Genomic DNA, 21,862 nt, shown 5'->3' on the forward strand with positions numbered 1-21,862 from the left:
AAAAGGGGGAATCGCATCAAACATTCACTGACAGTTTTATTCATTTATCTCCTACTTTCGGCGCATATTCAAGATGGACGGGTTTACTTTGGGGTTTGATGAGGTCGAGTTCAAGTCTTGGTTGAGACGAGACTTGTGATCGTGCACATCACAGACAGCGCTCACGTAATTCTAGACGTAGTAAGCTACGCTTGCATTGGTACTTGTAAAGTTAAGGCTTAATTCTTTTTTCTTAATTTTTTTAAATGTTTTATTTATTGTTGAGACAGAGAAACAGAGCATGAGCAGGGGAGGGGCAGAAAGAGAGGGAGACAGAATCTGAAGCAGGCTTCAGCCTCTGAACTGTCAGCGCAGAGCCTGACTCGGAGCTTGAACCTATAAACTGTGAGATCCTGACCTGAGCTGAAGTCAGCTGCTTAACCGACTGAGCCACCCAGGCGCCCCTGTTAATGCTTAATTTTTGCTGCCTCCACACTCATTAGGGATTATTAGCACATGAAGGTGGCTTTTGAAATCGATCATACATTAATTATGCTTGGACTCCTACCATGGGTCTCCCCAAACTCAATGCTTTTTGTTTTGTTTTGCTTTTGATATTTTTAAGACAGCTAAATAAACCATTATTTTAAGAAAAGAAGCTTCCATGTGGCTCATGATACGTGATGTGGGACCTCACGAGCTCATGCGCAGTTCGTGACTCTTAAGTTCCGGTGCCTTGTGGTGCCTTCGGGTCATTTTATGGAGTTCACGCCTCTCCAAATGGGAGAGATGTTGGTGCTGAGTTCATCTTCTGCTCTCGTTCTACCCTTGGTCTTTATTGTTACCTCGTCTTACTGCCCTGGAGCATGGGAAGTCTCTACCTTCCTCTGGAACAGGAAGACTGGCTTGTGGGTAGGAAGCAGGGGTTGCACTTCACCCCAGTAACCCAGTCAAACAGCGTCTCCATAAATGAACCCGGTCGTTACCGGAAGCAAGCTGGCGAAGAGGCAGAGGTGCCTGTTAGGGTGATCGTAATGTTCTGGGATGAGCCCCTGTCCCCTCCTGCTGTGAAGGCAGCTTCCCATTTCTAAGGAACATCTCCCTCATGTAGACCCCGGTGTAGAGGGCTCACTCATGCAAACTGGGAAGCAGTTTGCATGCCTCATTCTGGGTGATGCAGGTGTGCAGGTGGGGGGTGTGGCTCTGTGCGTGTCTAAATCCCCGCGTGTTCCTCAGTGGAAAACTGTTCTGGGTAGCGGCCTATCTGTCCAGCATCTTCTTGCCCGTTCCCATGGCGAAAGTTCAGACCCGGGTAAGGAAGACAGAGAGCTGCTGCTTTTAGAAGAGAGCTGTTTCCTAGTGCTCACATCAAGTCACAGCGGGACATAGGAGGGACGTGGGGGGAGGACTCTCCCATCAGGGGACCATCTGCCTGAGAAGGAAGAAGTCCTACAGCCCTTTGCCTGCTCACCTCTTCCTCTCCCCCCGCCTCGCCCCAGCCACCCCTCACGCCCTTGGCCCGGTGTCGCAGCTCTAACCTGGCTTTGTCTCCTGGCAGGACATTGACGGCCAAGCGCTCCTGTTGCTGACCCTCCCCACAGTGCAGGAGTGCATGGAGCTGAAGCTGGGGCCCGCCATCAAACTCTGCCATCAGATCGAGAGGGTGAAAGTGGCTTTCTACGCCCAGTACGCCAACTGAGCGGGAGGTGACCCATTGTCTTGGGGATGCCGTGTTCTTGGGAAAGTTTCGAGACTGACGCTTCATTCTGCCGGGCCACATGCGATGGAGCAGGAGGCAGGAAGCCTGGCAGATGTTCATCCACCAGCCTGTGGACACTACTGTGCTTCTGGGCCCGCTCGCCACCGCAGCAGTGGTTTCCGGACAGTGCTGGGCAGTGCGATCCTGGTGGCAACTCATTCCTCAGACACACTGGCAGCTGATGTTTCAGGACATGGTTACAAAACGATGAGCTCGAGTGGCATCGCCTGTCAGAGGTGCCTTTTAGGAAGGAGAGGGCGTGAGGCAGGTGGCGTGTTGTGGGGATGAGGCGTTTCTTCCTGAACAACAGACATCGGAGCCTGTAGAGAGTCCCGTTTGCAACCTTCTGTAGAACTTCACGAATTGCTGACGTTCTCATTTCATTGTGACCAGATCAGGGAGTGGCTCCTTTAGTCTGTTGGGAAATGCTGAGCTGTGGACTGAAGGCGAGCTTAATGCCAGGAGCAGGGAGAGGCTTAGGGAAGCTTTGAATGAACCAGCGGCATCCCCTTGGAAGGATCCTCCAGTGAGTCCTCTTGACGAGACAGACGGGCTTCGAGTGCCGCTCCGACGCACCCGGTCCTGGGATAGGCGAGGAGGTGAGCGTTCCTGACGGGAAATGCAGCAGCCACCTGGCCCGGCCCTGCTCTTCTGCTGGCACGGCTGCCTGCGGTCTGTACTCTTGGGTGACCGGTTCCCTCTGGGACCCCTTGTCCCCATCCCGCTCCTGCTAAGAGTCCCGATCCGCCAATGCGAGACGCACACAGCAGTTGAGGAAGAAGCATGCATCCACAATGTTCACTGCTTCTTGCAGCTCACCCTGGCCGGGAGGCTGCTGATTCCTGGGGAAATTTTTCATCAAATTGGTTAAGTCACTTGAAGAGAGATCTCTGGCTCTGAGAACTGGCTGGTTTTTGGTAACTAGCACCTCATCTGCATGTGCCCATGAGGTACCCGGAATGTTCACTCAAGCCCAAACGGACTGCTACCCCCAGCCTTCCCCGCTGAGGCAGGTGTTCAGATGCCATTCAGAATGTGCTTGAGGAAAACTAAGCCTTCAGACTTGTCCAGAGGTGGACCCCGGAAGCAGAGACTGCACGCCCTTCGGTTCCTCTTTTTTTACCCACCTTCTTCCACCTTTTCTCCTTGATTAGAGTCTCAGCAGCTGGACATCACGTGGCGGCTCCTTGCCATTGTGCCGCGGCTACGTTGTTAAGGCACGATTCCCTGTCTGATTTCGCAGCGTCTGGTTACCACTGCTGACAATTACTAGCATCCTGTCCCGGTCACCGAAGCAAATGGAGACTTATTTTGCAGGTGACTTTTTTCTCTCTCCCCACAGCTGGTTTCTGCCCCCACGTTTTAAACATTGGGCATGTGGGTCTGCCCAGGGCCCTGTGATGGAGGGGCCCGTGTCCCACCCTAGTGCCCAATGCCTGGCCTCTCACTCCCGCCTTCTCAGCCACACACTTACGGCCTTAAATGCTCAGCCTCTCGGACGCCATTGGGTAGGGCATCCGCCACAGGGTTGTTGGCGTTCTCACCGTGCGGATTCACTTAGGATCCTTCACTGTGGCCTTTCAGGCTGAGCTAGTCCCGGTACATTTGGGACAACGGAAGGATGTGGTGGCCAAAACGTGTCTTTGTACTTTGAGGACGAATGTCACCTTCTCTTGCCCTCTCAAAGAAAGGGGACACGGGAGCAGGCAGATCCTCCGGGTGTCTCTGGACCCCCCCACCCTTCCCCCACAACCCACCTACAGGAGCCGGAAGGTCCTCCCACTGGCGGCCCGGGCAGGACAAGGCCACCATTGCTGGGGGGGCCTCCTGCTTCCCGAGGGGCCAGATGCCCAACACGCTCCTTGTCCTCAGTCTCCCTTGGTGCAGCGATCGGTCACTTCACCCTCCAGGGATCTGTGTGGGAGCCGTAAGGAAGACAGGGCTGGGGCCACAGGCAGAAGACCTTGCCCTGGGGGGACCGTCACGAAGGTCGTGTCCGGTCTGCCTGCTGGCCCGTCGAGAGCCAAGAAACATTTTAGGACCAAAAAGATGTTTCTGCTGTGAGCGTTGCCCATGTGCTCCTGAGCTTGGCTGCTGCGGGGCTTTCCAGTGACAGGCATACCCCACATCAGTAGCCGCTTGGTTCCAGAATGGTCAGGCATTCGATTCTCTGTAGGATTCACCCACACCAGCTTCTGTCTTATAACTAGGGCTGATTTCCAAGACACTTGTTGCTGTGTCTCTATGGCAGGAAGCACTGACTTCACACCCCTTCCCCATATGCCGCGGCAGCCTCAAGACCAACATTTCTTGGTCAAAACACCAACAGGTGATGCCCCTCCCTCCCTTCTCCGTCCCCAGATGCTACAGTGTCCCCTCTGTCTCTTTGATAATATCTCGGGACCAAAGTCTTGCCCTCTGTGTTCCGGGACCCTGCATTCCGTCCTGAAGCTGGCCGAGAAGTGTGTTTCCCTCCCGGTCACGTGGACACTTTGGAGTCTGTACAGCGTGGGTGACTTGAGAAACAGAAACACCACCTCGTCTTTAACGTTGAGAGTCGCCATGTGATCCCACCCAAAAACGAGTGGACTTCGTCCCGCCCCTGCCTTCCTGACTGCATCTGTACCGCGTCGGAAAGCCGTCCGCCCCGTGACAGGATAAACCTAACAAGGGCAGGGTACGGCTGGCGTAGCGGATGGACTTCTCTGCTTTTGAAAAAATTAAAAAAAGAAAAACAGAAACCAGTTTCCTTCACCATGAAGTTGCATCATACAGAGAACTCACCCGTCACTTTTAAGAGTAAGTTTATCTGATCAAAGTTAGACTCACAGGCAGTGTTTGAGCTGCCCAGCTTCTCAGTTGCTTGACCTTATTTGATCCGTATTTGGAAGAACGTTTCCTGTGTTTTCTTTGATTGGTTCCTGGGTGAATTCAAATGACCCAAACCTTTGCCCCCGCCCCTCTGACCCTTCCTGTGGTCTCCAGAGATTTGATTTGGCTCAGGCTTTGAAGCTCGGTCTGAGCATCCTAAAGTGTCTCTCAGAATTTTGAGTGTTGTTATCAGGCAAGTTCTGAGATCTGCCCTTTATCTTACGCCAAATACCTTCTAAGGAGCCGATCTCTTCGTTTTGCAAGCACTAGGGGATTTCATACTTCTTTGGTAGAATGTCCATTTCTGTTGATTTCTGTACATAGAACTATAAAAACAGCAGCGTCACAACCTTTGTTGTGGTTCGAGCATCATTGTCATTTCTTGGTGAAGGTGGTGACCCTGGGGTCCACGTACTCTGTTCTGTCTTTAGAGCGCTGTGATCGAGTGTGCAATGATTTGAAGGGAAACATAGTAGATTAAGGTGTCTGTAGTGTTTAAGGAAGAAGTCGTTGAAGACGTGTACATAACGGCCCGTGTCTTTTGGTGCGATAACTAAATGCAAGGGAAAGTTCTGTTTGCAGCCTGATACTGTGGTGATTCTCTTAATTGTCTACCGTTCTTTTCCGTTCAAGAGTCTTGTGGAAGTTGCTTGATTCCCTTTAACTCAGCTGAATATTTAAGCTGGTTCTGGCTTTTATCACCAGAATGGGCTTACAAGTATCCCAAACACTGATGCGATAGGATCGAATCATGCTATTTCCCACCCGCTTAATTTACCCGAGACATTGTCATTGCTGACACATGGCTCTGATCTGGGCTTTGGTTTAAAGGCGTCTTGTAGTTCAGGTGATCAAAAGAACCCAGACCATTTCCTGGGCAGGTTGTCTTTCCGTCTTACTGGTTGTTCTCAATGGCCAGGATTCTGCACCGGCGAGCAGGTAGGTCTCTGGTGTGCAAGCCAGAAAGCCAGGGCGGCACTGCAGGTGGACCCGAGGGCTACCCTGAAGGACGAGGAGAGTTCTGGGACCAACCTTTGCCGGAAAATCCACTCACGATGGGAAATCGGAGACACTTTTTTTTTTTTTGAAACGACAGAAGAAAGCAAAATCATCTCATTTGTTGTTCAGAATGGGAGCTAACATGTTATCTGGAAGCAAAACCTATTCCCGGTCATGAAAATCCAAAGCCCTGTTGCTGTTTTACATTCCAGTTTGAGAAGATTGTATGGAATTCGATTCCTATCTTGTGCACCGTTCTGGTGTGTAAAAGGAAGAATTTGTGGTTTTACTTTGGACATTTTCAGAACAAAGGGCATGTTGTTTGGTTTGCTGTAAGATTGAATTCTGTATATATGTTTTCATGTAAATAAATGAAAATCTATATCAGAGTTATATTTTAATTTTTATTCTAAATAAAAAAAACCTTTTTACTTGAAAAATTGTAAGCCACATTGTTAATAAAGTACAAATAAGTTCTATGGGTCGTGTTTATCTCTTTCTGTTTAAGGTTACTAAGTACTAATTTTAGGGTTTGCATTCTGTTTTTTTTTTTCCTCACTTCACATGAAAAGCATCCATTTATAGGGTTTTAGTAACTGTGGGTCTGAAAAATCTCACTTGATAGCTTTCAGACTTACCTGCTAGCTCTGGAACTTTCTATTCAAGGCGCTTGTGTTTATTCCTTTTATTAAAACATTACAGTATGTCACACACACATGCAGGCTTTCCGTTCTCAGTCCCCGCGGTGCCTCCATGCTCTCCTGGTGCCCTGCCAGGAAGACCCCTTTCTCTCTGGGGGAGCAGTTCTTGACCGTGTTTACACACAGAGTCGTCTCGGGAACATCACCAGTGGGTGCCCGGCATCGCCGTCGGAACGAAAGAGGCCCCCTTGCCCCCTGCCCTGTGGCATAGTCTGTGTCACGGGTGGAATGCATCCTGTTCCCCCTGCCACTGCCCACACCAGTAGCATTACTGAGGGGCAGGACTCGGGCGAAGGGGACAAGAGCATTTAGGGGAAGGTGGTGAAGAAGCATGGAGCAACTTCCCTTTCCTCCAACCTCAGCCCATCTCAGTCAGCCGGCTTGTCGTTAATATATTGTTTTGCCCCTACTGACCATCAGGTTCCGGGTATAGAAATGTTTGTTTGGGGGCCCCTGGGTGACTCAGCTGTGGGTTCGAGTTCCGCTTCGGGTTCTGTGCTGACAGCTCAGAGCCTGGAGCCTGCTTCAGACTCTGTGTCTCCCTCTCTCTCTGCCCCTCCCCTGCTCATGCTCTGTCATTCTGTCAAAAATAAATCCAGACATTAAAAAAAGGAAAAAAAAGAAATGTGTGTTTTGTTTTGAATTGTGGGAGCGTTTTCTATCATCCCATCTCTCCTACCAAAAACAGCCTGAGACAGCAGACAAAAGTGGGAAGCTTTTGTTCACTTGCTCAAAATACACTAGAAAGAAAGAAGTCAAAGGTTATGTGGCTGAGTAAATATGATTATTGTGTTTCTATTTGTGCCTGAAGATATTTGATGCCAAAAAAAAAAAAAAAACACAAAGACTGAATACATAACAGGGTAAAGTAGAAGCTGGACACGTTTCCGGACCTCTCGATTGAGTGAATGAAGGCAAAAAAAAAAAAAAAAAAAGGCAAAAACCCTTCCATTTCTCTCCATCTTGCCACCAAGAGCCAATTCTATTTTTAATTTTTCTGTTCTCCAGCAGGGCTGTTTGCAACCTTCCGTTCCCTAGAACTACTTCCCCTCCTTCCGGCATTTGTCGCTGCTGCTATTTTATTTCAAGGCTGTGGGACAGCCTCATGCTTACTGGAGATTCAAAGACTACATTAAAAAAACACTGTTTACATTGACATGACCCTGGGTGGCTCCCGTGGGAAGCCAGGACGTTTGCTTAATCAGAGAGGTGAAGATACTATTTCAGAATAGTAGATGGGCCACAGCAATTGACTAGGGAATATATCAGGACGTTTTGCGATGTCAGCCCCAAACTGGACTAGCTCATTTGCTGTGTAGGAATGTCCTGTCCAGTGGACTCACAAAAAAGAAAAATCTTCTTACATTATTATTTTATTTTATTTTTTCCAATGTTTATTTTTGAGAGAGAGAGAGTGTGAGCAGGGGAGGGGCAAAGAGAGGAAGACAGAATCCGAAGCAGGCCCAATGCAGGGCTCAAACCCATGAACCAGATCATGACCTGAGCCAAAGTCGGACAGTTAGACGACTGAGCCACCCAGGCGCCCCTCTGGATTCTTATGAAGCACACACTCTGGAGTGCAGCATGGGGCTTCCTGGGACAGCAGTTGACCCGAAGGGTCACAGGCAGCTCACAGGGAGAGGGTGGGAGTCCTAGGTCGCCAGGTTGGATCGGCACAGGAAGTAGGAGAGAGTAACAAGAAAGTTAGAGTTCTAGATGACCTGTCCAGGGATATCTCACTTGATTTCTTTTCTTTAAATGTTTTGTGTTTGTTTATTTTTGAGAGACAGAGAGACAGCATGAGCAGGGGTGAGCAAGAGAGAGAGGGAGACAGAATCTGAAGCAGGCTCCAGGCTCTGAGCTGTCAGCACAGAGCCTTATGCGGGACTTGAACTCAGGAACGGTGAGATGATGCCCTGAGCTGAAGTCAGACACTTACCTGACTGAGCCCCCCGGGCGCCCCTCCCACTGTTGCTTTCTTAAGCAGAAGCCAACTCAACCACCTTGTCTTTCCCTCCTTTCTGTTGCTGTGTTATTTTTTCGCACAATAAAATACTAGCCTAGAAGCTTCACCTCAGACCATGTTATCTTTGGAACCCCAGATTAGGCAGTTGGTGCCAGAGTCTTCTAGAAAACAGACCCTCCAAATGGGATTTAGAATAAGATTGCCACCCACGTGAAACCAAGAGGAACCCTCTTGCTCTTAATGAGCAGGGATGACAGATGCCAGCAGTGGCCTCAGCGTCCCTCCGGCTGCTACCCCTGGTTGATGAGGATGAAGAGCAGGTGGAAGACAAGGCTGGGGGGCCGGGGCGATGCCGTCAGTAAAGACTACGGGGGGTGGTGAACTTGGCCGTAGTGGCCTTGGAAAGGAAAGTGGCGGGCAGGCTTAGGAAAGGAATTTTTCAGCTTGGGTGCATCTAAGGCAGCTTTCAGAGATACTTCTCCTCTTAGACAGCCGCAAGGAAGATCTGCCAAAAATCAGGTGTGGGATCCGATTCTAAGGATAGCGTAGCAGCCCAGGATATGAAGCGTGCGGCCCTGACAGCTTCCTTCTGCAAAGTCAGATGGTGACTTTTTCTGATAGTCTGAGAGAGAGCTTCTGAAAGCTGGGAGAGGGTCACAGAGTACATAAGCCAAGAATCCTGAACTCGACACTGGCCTGACCTCTCCTAGCTAGCAGGCCTTCCCCTTGCCTGAGGACAATGAAAAGTGACAGTAAAACCTTGGTTTGTACGCATAATTCGGGCTGGAAACATGCTTATAATCCAAAGCATTCATATATCAAAGCGAATTCCAAGAACCAGCGGCTCAGTTGTGATCATGTGACATTGGGCATCATGAATGACTCGTATTGCAAAATATCACTCGTTTATCCAGTTAAAATTTATTAGAGATGTTTGCTCGTCTTGTGGAACACTTGCAGAATAGGTTACTCGCAATCCAAGGTTTTACTGTATTCTCAAGATGAGTATCAAGATTTCCCTGCACATTATTGCTTCCACGGTAACCAGACGGGGCTCAGGAGAGCCCAAGCCGGGAATTACAAACCCTGATCCCGGAAGGAGCCATGCACACAGCACAGGAGTTACAGTAAATGGTTGATGTGCTGCAGAGCTGGGGTGCTTAGGTGGGAGCAGATGAGGAGGCTAGACCGAGCACTGGCTGGGACACTGGTGTCCGGCATTTACCTGGGGCTTGGGATTCAATATTCCCATGCTCAGTCTAATGCTCACCTGGAAGGTTCCCATGATGGAAATGCCAGAGCGCTCTCTTCGCAATGTTGAGGGAGAAGTCGGAAGGCTGGCTGGGCGAGGGGTCCACTATATGAAACAGAGCTAGGTAGGTGCTCCTGCTCTTTTCAGACTAGTTTGCAGGGATGTTGAACTTGCATGTTCCTTCTTGGAAAGAAGTGGGGCATCCTGTTCTGAGCATGCGAGAGTTGGTGAGTGGGTGTGTGAGGGGCACAACGGGTCAGCGGTGTTGGGTCGGTGAATGTACTTTTCTAACTCCAGGGCTTGCACCTCCTTGATGCACAGCCCCGGGCTCTGCGGCCAGTACTTCCTCCCAGCCCCACTGGGGTCTTGCGTGCTCCTCTGCCCCCTGAGGCCCGGCCCACACTGCTGTGCAGGCAGCCTCGTGCTCTGGGAGCCCAGGGCACCAGACCCATCCAAACTCTCCCTCCATCCGTCTCTGCACCCCGGTGAGGCACCGGGCGTGTGGACTGTGGCCTCTCCCCCACGGCAGCACTGGAACCCAGAACCTGATCCTGGAGGGTGTGTGTCCCATGGGCAAATGTTGATCAGTGAGAGACAGGAGGCGGCCGGCAGGTAAATTTCTCTGCCATCCTCCCCAAATGGGACCCCATAGGGTGGTCTGGACATCTGTCCAGAGACACCCCACACATCTGAACTACCACTCGTGCCTTGTCATGAAATCACGGCCGGCAGTACAGCGTGCTACTACACGGGGCTGTGCGTTGTGTTCACCCTTCCATGGCATCCTCCCCTCAGCCTGGGATTCCACCAACCAGGCTTCAGCTTCTAAACTTACCTTCAGGGTCTATTTTCCAGGGGACTAGCCAGAGGCCAGAGGCACCTATGATGAGACTCGTATCTGCGCTGTGCAAACGAAAATGATGAAATATCCTGGCCTGATCTCACCATCATCTGGAGCCTGGGAAACATACAAGCCTTGTGTCATTGAGATGCTCATCGTAACATGAATCCTTTGTGAATTGCTTTGAGACATGGGGTGGAGGCTCAAACTAAAAATGTTCTTTCTGGGGGCGTCTGGGGGGCTCAGTTGGTTAAGCGTCTGACTGCAATTCAGGTCATGATCTCACAGTCTGTGAGTTCGAGCCCCACATCGGGCTCTGTGCTGATAGCTCAGAACCTGGATCCTGCTTCAGATTCTGTGTCTTCCCCTCTCTCTGCCCCTCACCTGCTCATGCTCTGTTTTTCTGTCTCTCAGAAATGAATAAATGTTTAAAAAAAAAAATCTTTAAATGTTCTTTCTGGTCCTTAAAATAATACGTGTGCATTATAGAAAATTTGGAAAGTTAGAATGCATGAGTGGCTCAGTCAGCTGAGTGTCTGACTCTTGGTCTTGGCTCAGATCAAGATCTCACAGTTCATGAGTTCAAGCCCTGGATTGGGATTCCCTCTCTCTCCTTCTCTCTCTTCCCCTTTCTCTTGCTCACGTGCTCTCTCTCTCTCTGTTGAAATAAATAAATAAACCTAAAAAATTGAAAGTAAAGGGCAGTCATTAAATCTGTTCTCTCACTATACCCAGTTACATTCTACCACACTTCCATGGATATGTTTATAACACAATATTGAAATCAAGTTTATGTCACTTAAAAACTATTCCTCAGTATATGTTATAATCGTGCTTTCTGGGGTGGAGTTAATGTCTTTTTTTGTCTCTTAAACTTTTTAAAGTTTCGATAAATGTTTAGGTGATTCATGCTAACACATATTTGTATACCACTCACTCAGCTTTGAGAAATATTACTGTTTTGCCATATTTGCTCCAGATTTATGTAGTTTACAAAATCTTATAGGTAGAGTCGAAACCCCTTTTATCTCCTCCCTGGTTCTATTTCCCTCCCTCGAACCCCAGAGGTGACCACAGTTCTGACTTTGGCATTCTCCAATTGTAGGCTGTATTTCTATATCATGACTACATTTGCATGTAACCATAAGAACCTGTGCCTCTGTTTTATGGGATCTCGCTATTTGAGTGCGTGTTGTCGTGCTGCGTGCCTCAGAGTGCAGTTTTCTGGTTTTGCTCAGTCTCGTGTTTGTGAGGTTGATGCATGTTAATATACCGCTGAATCATTTCTCTTCACAGCTGCATAAACTCCACTGAACGTAAAACGACGTCCTTCTCCATCCTCCTACTCCTGGACCTCAGCATTTCTGCCGCATCGAACACTTTCATAGTTTTCATTATGGACACGCACAGCAGTGCCTCTGGGATGTCTCTAAAGGCGGGTTTGCTGCTCATGGATTGTGCCTCTCCTCCTCGCTGAAGGTCACCGGTGGCGTCCCAGGAGGGGGGTCCCAGTCTGCACTCCTGCCAGGGTTGTGAGAGCCACCCCTGCCCCTCCTTGCCTGAGCTTGTAGTCATCGTCCATCTGACGCCCGTGCAAGCGCCACCTCGGGCTGGTTTCGCTTGGTGTTCCCGTAATGACTAGTGAAGTTGGGCAGCTTTGCGGCTGCTTGTTGGCCATTGTTGTCTCTTCTCTTGCAAATCATCTGCTCCTAACCTCACAGTCTCATTCTCTCTCCCTCCCCCACTTCTTTCTCTTGCTGATTTATAATTGTTTCATAAAATACCTCCCTGACATTAATCCCCTATCCGTTGTCAGCGCTGTACATTTGTCCACTTTGTTTTTCTCTTGTCACGTTGTCCTCTGTCATTCAGAGAGGTATTTATTTTGATGTACTTCAATATATCATTCTTTTGCTTTAGGATTCTTGCTTTTATTCTCTTGTTGAAGAACCCTTTGCTACGTGGAGGACATTAGATGGTCTCCTTTATGTTCTCTTAAAAGTTAGTACGTTTTACTTTTTCCAGCACCTTGGAATTTGCGGGGGGGGCGGGGGTCTCGGTATTTCCTGTGTTATCCAAAGAAGTGATACCAGTTCACACTCCCGCCACGTGAGTGTCACGCCAGCACCACGCCCTCACCAGGACTTGGCGGTGTTTGCCGTGATGGCCGGTCCGAGGACCGTGGACACGGTGTGGTCCGGGACGGAGTGAGACAGTCAAATTACCCTGTTCTAACTGCCGGGAGTTTTCTCCTTTTTCCACAGATCCGTCATTCCCGTCTATGTCATGTTTAGCAATTACATATACGTGTGGGTCTGTGTCTGGCCCCATATGGGGGTTCATTGGTCCGTTTGTCCATCCCGATGTCATTACCACACTAAGTATTATGGCTTTATTATAATTCTTGATACTCGGAAAGGGAAATCCCCCCACTTTCTTCTGACTTAAACCTGTTGTGCTATTCCTAGTCTGATTCTTCATCGTGAATTTGAGACTCAACTTGTTGAATTCCAGGGAACACTCTGTTGGGCTATTGATTGGAATTATATTAAATTTATGGGAACATCTAGAGACCATTGACCCTTTTATCCTGTTGAATCTTTCTGTCCAGAAGCTGGTGCAATTATTTATTTACTCATGGGTTGTTGTTTTTTTTATAAGTTCTTCAGTCAGGTAATGATGTCAGTCTCCATAATGGTTAAAGGTCATCTTGATGAAAAGTCTCTTCATTATTCCCTTTAAAAAAGTCTTCCAAGCAGCAGGTGGTATGAGAGCATGTTCTGAGGATGAAACTACATTTTGCACCATTCGGGCTATTTAGAAAAGTGATTTTTAGCCCTTATAAAAACTCACAGTAACACGGGGTTCATCGAAGTTACAATTCCCAAAATGCTCGGCTACTTGACATTTCTAAATGTCTCTTCTGCATCGTTTAAGTCTTAGTAAAACCTCCGTTTTTCTGCAAATGGTTTTGGGGGGAAATGCCTATACATGCTGTCCTTTCTGATTTGTCATAAATCCTGAAATCCAGATATTTCTGCGAAATTTCCAAATTGTTCAATGCTGGCAAGCAATTCAAACATTTGAAGGGTGATGGATGGTAGCTTGAAGCAGGTGTCTGTAGCTGGGTACCAAGCCCCCAGGTCAGGAGCTCTGCCTTGCTCGAGCCCGCAACGTCCTTAACACAGAAGCAGGCACCTGCGAACTGCTGCAATAATAAAGAGAAGACATTTTACCTGGGGTTTTTTTTTCTCACTTTTTTCAAGGCGCTCAAATTTTTATCTGTTTTGACAGCCATTAAAATACCTCAGAATTCATTCTTACTCCAGTGAAGGCTTATTTATAACTGTCAAAATCCAAGAAAGTCCTCACGGCATTTCCTTACTGTGTAGGGAGGCCCATGTTTGTGCATGGCTTTGCTCTGGGGGTGGAGGTCCTGGCTCAGGTGCTAGGTTGCCTTCTCCATTTCAATTTAGGAGAAAGAAGGGGCTGCTTATCAAGGGGTCTAACCTGCAGACTTGCTCTGCGCTAGCTCAATGATGTGACTCAGGTAACGTACCCCTCTACTTCTCCGTTTCTTCATCTGTACAATAGGCATGAGCATGCCATGATGGTGCCCCAGGCTCTGTGCTGGGAGCTACAGAAATTACCCCACTTACAGTTCAGCGAAGGCTCAGGCATTATTAGATACCACTGTATAGATGAGAAGGCTAAGGCTCAACTATTCCATCATTCACTTTCGGAGGACAGATTTGGGATTTGAAACCTCCACAAAGTGAATGCAAATTCACTTGGAACAAAATCCAAAGTGCTTTTCAAAATCAAGTTATATTATGAGCCAGCTTCTCCAAAGGGGCTAACACAGGAGCATGGCCCTAAGCTGTAGATGGGAGTCACTTAGTAACAGACTGTCTACTATGCGGTAGGTGCAATGTGAGAAATAGGACAGAATAATACTTGAGTCTCATGTGCAAGGGACTGACAATCAATTAGAGAAACTCAGAGTACGTAATGAGTTTTAGATATCCTTGCTTTGGGTCAGATCCTTGGAAAATTCAGATATAATCTCTCAGGCTCCAGCATTCCTTGGGCAATGTGATCGCATAAGCTCTTTAGTGTTTTAGCTCCTGAATGTGTTCCTTGTATTTTAAAATGTAACCCTCTTTCTAATGATAGGACAGCCTGGCCCACAGCATCTGGTAACAAGTGGTAAAAACATGGCGTTGTCGTGGTTCTAAGTCTTAAAATAGCAAATAATGTAGTTCTGAATGGTTTCTATTCCAAAGGGGGGAAAATGCATTTCCTTTAAGGCCAAAGGACAAGAAAAGAGGTTTTTTTTTTACTACATTTTCTTATAAAGTATGTAGATCTGCATTCAGTCCATGAATTAGCCTATGTTAAATATCTTGCATCGGGCACTGCATAAGGAGCAAGATTCCTACAATACAGTCCCTCTTCTGAGACTCAGTCTAGTGCGAGATGAATGCAGGGCAGGGTGGGGGGAGGGGAGGAAGTGACACTAGAGACCAATGGTTAAGAGCGTGGTCTCTGAAGTCAGGCTGTCCAGGTGTGAGTCCTGCTTCTGTACTTGGGGTGAGTAACAACATCTGTCTGCCCTTGCTTCATTATCTGCAAACTTGGGTAATAGCATCTAGATCATTTGGATGTTGTTAAGAGTAAGTGGAAATATTAGTAAATGGAAATATTATTAGAAATATACCCTCAGAAATGCATTGTTATGAACATGAGTATATACCGAATGTTCATAGAAACATTGTTCCTAATAGCCCCCAACGCCCCAAATGCCCATCATCAGTAAGATGGGTAAGTCAGCCGACCATGGAACAATCAAAACGGGTCATCTACAGCTGTATCCAAAAGCACGAATTAATATTTGAAAGAACAATATCAAGCTAAAGAAGCCATGCTCAACAAAGGAGATGCTTTATGATTGCTCCTATAAAATCTCAAAAACAGGCACCATTATGAAAATTAAATGAAATATTCTTATGGATACATAATGCAATGCAAAGCTGTAAGGAAGACCGAGGGACTTGGCACCGTATAATTGGTGTGCACCGATCGGAAGGGGGTAGGACTTACCCAGACAGGAGGGGTGGCATAGCCTAAGGCAGCTGGGGCAGTTTCTAGGCATTTGGATGACTCTGGCATTAGCCTCCACCTGAGGCAATGAGGGGCCTTCTCAAAGTGCAGAGAGGAGCAAGGACGTGGGGAAGTTACAGGGGGACAGTGTGGGTGCACCCAAGTTAAAGATCGGAGGTGATACGGACTTCTGAAAGGTAGAGCAGGGGTCTCATGGCTCCCAGATGGTTTCCTCCAACCTGGGATGCTCTTCCTTGTCCTTGTGAGGCTGGCTAGTGAGTCCTGGAAGCTGACTTAGGACTCTGCAACTACCTTGGCCTCACTTCCCCGATGTGGTCTGCCCTGTGGTCTTTGCTGAATGCTGCCCATTTGCAAAGACGCCTCTCCACTCCAGATGCTAGAAACATGAACAGACCCACACATGGACAGAGGCTGGAATCAGTCAAAGACTCTAGGGGATTCTCTGCAGATTTCTGGAACCTTCTCTGTATAGCTCTCACCTCTCAGTTACTCTGCTCCATAAATCCTAGACTTTTGGTCTCCCTGACCTCTGACCTCTGGACTCTCCCCGTAGGTCATTGTTCAAGTTTGAACTCCAGTTTTTGTGGGAATACCAACCATTCCTGTTTGCCTGGAATGGAGGGCTATCTGGGGACACAGGACTTTGTGGTGTGACACCAGGACAGCTGGTCACCAGAAGTCAGTGTGCAAATGCCTCCAATAGAAAATGTGTGTGATCACAAGTATCACTTGTTTTCTGTGATTCCTACTTCTGAAAAGAATGCTTTCCTATGTGTTACCTTCCAGTTGCTTACAGCAGGAGCCTGAATCAATATCCTGTTCCTCCCTCGTGGCTGGAAAGGGAAGTTCATCTTTTTTTTTTCCATTATGAGTCTCATTTTTTTCCCTTCTAGAAAGTGAGATACAGAGCTAAATCAAACTGTTGTGAGGATTAAGAGAGAATAGGTATAGACTTTTGAAAATTACAAAATGTTATATTAATGCTTACATTTTTAAACCTTTTTCACTCTTTATTTTGAGACAGAAAGAGTGAGAAATGGAAGGGGCAGAGAGAGAGGAAGAGAGACTCCTAAGCAGGCTCTGAGCTCAACGAGGAGTGCAACCTGCCTCTAGATTTCATGACTGTGAGATCATGACCTGAGCTGATACCAAGAGTCAGACGCTTAACTGACTGAGCCCCCCATAAATACATACCAAGATACTATACCCATTTTCATACTTGTAACACCTTCACTTATTTGTATGGATAGGAAGCCATAATAAATCCAAGAGGAATTAAAGACGGAAGAATATTGTCATGACAGGTTGTCTTTATATAACACCAACTAGAGAATAAAATAACAAGTGTGACTCTGAAAGACACAATAAGGAAGGCTTTAGAAAAGTATGTGTAGTATCACGACAAAAGGTTAATATGATTAATAATCACATAGTTCTTAAGAAGTAAATGTGTGAAATCCCAAAAGAAAAAGACATTGGAGAACACTGTGGTCATGGTGTCTTCGAGAAGACGACTTGACTTAGAGACTTGGAGTGGTCGCATCTGCTCATCATTCACATTAATTAATGACGGGGCTAGTGGCTGTTGGTGGGTTTTCTACCCGCCTCTTTCCTTATGCAAATCCGGTCATCCATGCCCAAGATTCTTCTAGAAATACAAGCATCCCTTCTGGGGCCATCTTGCCCACAGAGGACCCAGGAAAGCATCTCATTTTGCATCTTCCATGAGGACCTGTCCCAGGAGAGGACTCCCTTGTTTTTCCCAGTTGCTTCTTATCAGATGCGAGGCGACACAAAAGGGCTATAGTGTTCAAAGCAGAGCATGGGAGCCCCTTGCTCAAATGTGGGATTTGCACAGCTCCAGGCTGTCAGCACAGAGCCCAATGCAGGGCTCGAACTCACCAACTATGAGATCATGACCTGAGCCGAAGCTGGATGCTTAACAGACTGAGCCACCCAGGTGCCCCTAAATAAATAACATTTGAAAAAAAGAGAAATATTCAGAGAGTCCACATGGGCTGAAGTGAGAGAATGTCCAACAGCACCTTGAATCCACATGAAGAAGTGAACACTGGTAAATCTACTGCATTGGCAAATACAAACTGTGGTCTAAATGGTTTTTGTGTTTATAATTATGTCCCCTATCTCATCTAAAAGATACTGCATAAAGCAATAATTATACATCTTTTTAAATGGGCACACAGTGCATAAACACATAATTTGTATGACAATAACAGGACAAAGGGTGCCGCTTCTATGTAGAAGCAATGTTTTGTGTGATACTGAAATTAAATTAGGATTAATAAAAAAAAAAAAAAAGACCAGACTTAGTTAACCAAAGTCCTATCGCTCTTTGCTCTCTGGTTGGAAGAACAGAGACTTTAAAGAAGGAGCCGGAAGGAATCCTTGAAGGGTCCAGCAAGCCAACAGCTCAGTATATTCTAAGAAAAGAGTATTTTCGGTGCCAGGCTCCAAGTAGGCATTCAGTAGATCCTTGCTGACTGGGTGGAATCAAACAGATTGTCATGACTGACGCAACATGGGAACTAATTGCAAAACCTATTCAGAGAACCAGTTGAGGAAGCAAAGCAAAATTTGCTGGGCCGACGCTAAAGCGCTATCGTGGCATAAGAACATCTTGGTTTCTGGGCTGAGGCAGCTGAGGAGAATGTCGTGAGGTGTGGACAGTGTGCGGGCAGAAGCCAAATGGAATTTCTTCCACTGCATAATTTTTGAAACTGTTTGTACAGTTGGTATATTAAATGCTGGGGAAATTGTTTTTGAGTCTTTGCAAGAGAGTTCCTGCCTTGAATCTCCACATCAATCTATGTGCATCGGTGATACAATTGAAACTTAAAACAACCTTGTAATAACGGCATCTCCTCCCATTCTTGTTTTGGCCTGAAAGCGATATTGAAGACTATATTCTTGGAAATTGTACTGTTGCAAGATGAAATGAAATAGCTAAGCTTCGGGGGAGGGGAGAGAAATGGACCTGGAAGGGGTTTAACAAATGCTAATATTGAGCTCGGGTCCTGGGAAGAGACTGTGGTCCTTTCAACCTTCTATTGAAATGCAGCCCTGCAAGACCCTTCTGGTGTTTGGGAAGTCAAATTGTCTTATTAAATTGTGCAGAAACTGACAGATTCCAAACAAATAGAGAGAGTAATCATTGGAGAGTGCACAATAATCTGGCAATATGGAAATTACAAATTATAATATTTTCCTTTGGAGTAAATGAAATATGCAGAAGACTAACTGCCTAATACAATAGAGTTTGTGTAATCCCCTCGGTAGCTGCTGTTAGTGGGCTATTTTATCACAGTTGCGTACTTCTCAGTTAATAATGAATGCACAGAATTGGGTTTAAAACGAATTATAAAAATTTTTAAAGTTCAGTTTTTACATAAAGCGCCATCAGGAAACATCACAACGCTCTGGCAACCAATGGCATAAATCTTTTGAAATGTCTGTGCACTTTACTGAACACTGCTTTTTTTTTTTTTTTTTACTGTAATGCTAACTCTTCTTTATGTCAGGGAATTTTTCTCATCTGTCATCAGCCTATTACTGTGCCTAGTAATCTTGGTCCTAAAGAAATAGAAGAATTTAGCACTATCACAAGTATTTTTACAATCTTGATGTTATCTTAATAAGATTGTGTCTCCTTGTGCTTATCTGTGGGATACGATATGGAAACCCAATGCCCGGTAATGATGATAATATTATTCATTTTATTCAACAACACTTTGGTGAGTGCTCTTTTCTTAGAAGATGGGGAGCTCAATGTTATGAGGGATATAGTAAGCATGGCACCCAGATCTGCCTTTCAGGGGTTTACACCTGTTTAAAGACCAGTTGGAATCAGAGTTTTTAACATTCATCTGGTTCTTGTTCTTAAAACACCCACCACAAGATCAATGTCTTCAGTCAGCTCCTGATTATTCAAAAAGCTTCTTCATCTTCCCATCTTTTAAGACCTTGCGTTTTTAATTTCACTGCTTATCAATTTCTCTCATAGTGAGAGGACACAAAGAAGGGAAAACTCACACCAATAAGGATGTGAGAAGTCTGATCAAGATCTGTAGGAAAATGTCTGAACCTTGGGAGTGTGATGACTTTCTTTCTAGGCCCCTCTTTCATGAGTAACCTAGGGTCGCCAAGTTCAGCACAAGGGCGTGCATCTCAGGTTTACCGGATATTTGGTGTGCACAAGCGTTCTTCGTTTATTTTTGTCTTGCATCTTCCAACGCCTTCATATTATTGGTTCCCACAAAGTCTGGCGTAAGTCTTAATTTCTCTCTATATGAAGGGGGAACTTTTTGCTTTTCAGCTACTCATTTTCTAATGAAAATGGATCACATAGTATTTATAGAGATGGAAATCTCAGCCTAAGGAAAGTCTCTGAAGCCTGGAGGCAGGCAAGACACTGAGATTGACATGCTATATACCAGAAGCAAGGATGCTTAAAGACCCAGGCAAGCCATGTGGCCCTGTCCGTGTAGGCAAACAAGTCTTTAATTCCCCAGAGAAGGGCAAATGTGCCTAAAGTAGGAATGATCCTCCTACATTTCCTTCGAAAGTAGTTATGAGCCACAGTGACAAAGGTTTCAGCATCAGAGAGACCCCAGATATGAAATCGGTACTTGACTTATAACCGAGGAGACCGTGTGTGCCTTCTGACGGAGGCAGAGCTGGTTACCAGCAAGGACTCATGGCCAGGAGAATGGCAGAGTTTGCAGGGACAGCACACTTAGGGCAGATTCTATCAAGACATCCCATAGATGTCTTCTCTACTCAATCTTTGTAATGTGTAAAATGCATAAAAACGGAAACTGCCTTCAGGTGGATGCAAGGCATATAAAAGCAAGTGTTCTATTAATTGGAAGGGGAGTCTTTGCTAAGTTTTTGATGGATTGTGCCCAATGAAATTGATGCAAATAGTAGAGGGAATAAACTGAAATATAGTAAAGCATGCACTTCTGAAAGGTGCTAGAGAATGTAATTCAGAAATCATTTATCAGAGACTCCTTGTTAAAATTTTTTTAAAATTTATTTTTGAGAGATAGAGACAGAGCACAAGCAGGTGAGGGGCAGAGAGCAAGAGGGAGACTCAGAGTCTGAAGCAGGGTTCAGGCTGTGAGCTGTCAGCACAGAGCCTGATGCAGAGCTCAAACCCATGAACTGTGAGATCATGAGCTGAGCTGAAGTCGGACACTCAACCAACTGAGCCACCCAGGCGCCCCGGGGACATCTACTCTCCCACTGTACACTGACTGAAGAGTGAAAGACACTGGTTCTCAGAAGCCAACATGTTCCAGTGACAAAGTCACTGGATAAATAAAACAATTGACCCGGCTACAAGAGCTGGAGATGACCCACTTTGGGGCATATGGGAGGCTGCTGGCCCCGGGGAGACCGTTGGGGGAGGCAGAGCCCAGGATAGAGGTTGGAAGGTGAAGGATGGGTGGCTCAGGAATGTGGGCCAGCCCATCTCTTAGGACCAGTGGGAGATAATCTGTCAATTCCTTGAGTAACACTACTGGCTAAGTACATCGGTGAAATCCCCGCAAGGTGTAGGTGGAGCTGTGTGGGGATATGATTTGGCTGACCGTGAGAACATGATTGGAAACCCCTAACAGAGCCATGAACTCAGGCCTGGGAGTTTCTGCGGTCTTTCACAGTGTCAGATTGTCTTGAATTAACGCCACTGATGGCCAAACATCAAGCATTATTCCTTTGGTGTCTCTTTTGTTCAGAGTACCCTTGTGTGTTGAGTTGGTTTCCCTACTGACCTGTGAATTCCCAGAGGCCACAAACCACATCTGTTCTCTCCTCTCTGTGTCTCTGACCAGGTGTCAGAGCTGTGTGTTCCCAGCGTGGGGCCCCCGCCTCCCCGTCCGATCTGCAGATCACCTGGGAAACTCTGGGAAACACTCATGTATTTTTTGAGCAGCACAGAAGAGACAGCAAGTCTCCAGTCTTCCATGACTACCTTACCAAACCTGTGCCCGCAGGACCAGCACTGCTCAACCAGACCACGGCTCTGACATCCTGGTCCCTCTGGTTCGAAGTCTTTGATACAGTTTAAATGGAGGGACCCAGCACCGCTCATTTAATTATCCTGCCATTTTAACTGAATGCTCTTTGACTTAATTTTATCTCAATGAGTATGAAGCGTCGAGAGACTCTCCCGTAAACATGGAGTTGCCTCTAACAGCTTCTGGGAAGGATGTGGTGATTTACGGCACACTAACAGCACTGCAGAACAGCTTTGGCACCAGAAGTTTCTAGGGCTTAATTACTGCCTTTAAAATTTAAGCCAGAGTTAGGCACTGAGCAGTACCCAGCAGAGCAGGGGAAGAAAGGG

General features: G+C 46.7%; 1 protein-coding gene across 5 annotated transcripts in view; it reads left to right on the top strand.

Annotated features, from left to right (window-relative positions):
- SFMBT2 (Scm like with four mbt domains 2) overlaps positions 1-6,087 on the top strand; it is a 213,111-nt gene extending 207,024 nt beyond the window's left edge. For all 5 annotated transcript variants that reach the window (XM_029955807.1, XM_029955804.1, XM_029955803.1 and 2 more), the window contains exon 21: positions 1,538-6,087. In XM_029955807.1, coding sequence (XP_029811667.1) covers positions 1,538-1,678 — 141 coding nt within the window. In that variant the 3' untranslated portion in view covers positions 1,679-6,087. The remainder of the gene's footprint in view (positions 1-1,537) is intronic.
- The last annotated feature ends 15,775 nt before the right edge of the window (positions 6,088-21,862 follow it).

Source organism: Suricata suricatta, chromosome 10, assembly GCF_006229205.1.
Source record: "Suricata suricatta isolate VVHF042 chromosome 10, meerkat_22Aug2017_6uvM2_HiC, whole genome shotgun sequence".
NCBI classification, from domain to species: Eukaryota; Metazoa; Chordata; class Mammalia; order Carnivora; family Herpestidae; genus Suricata; species Suricata suricatta.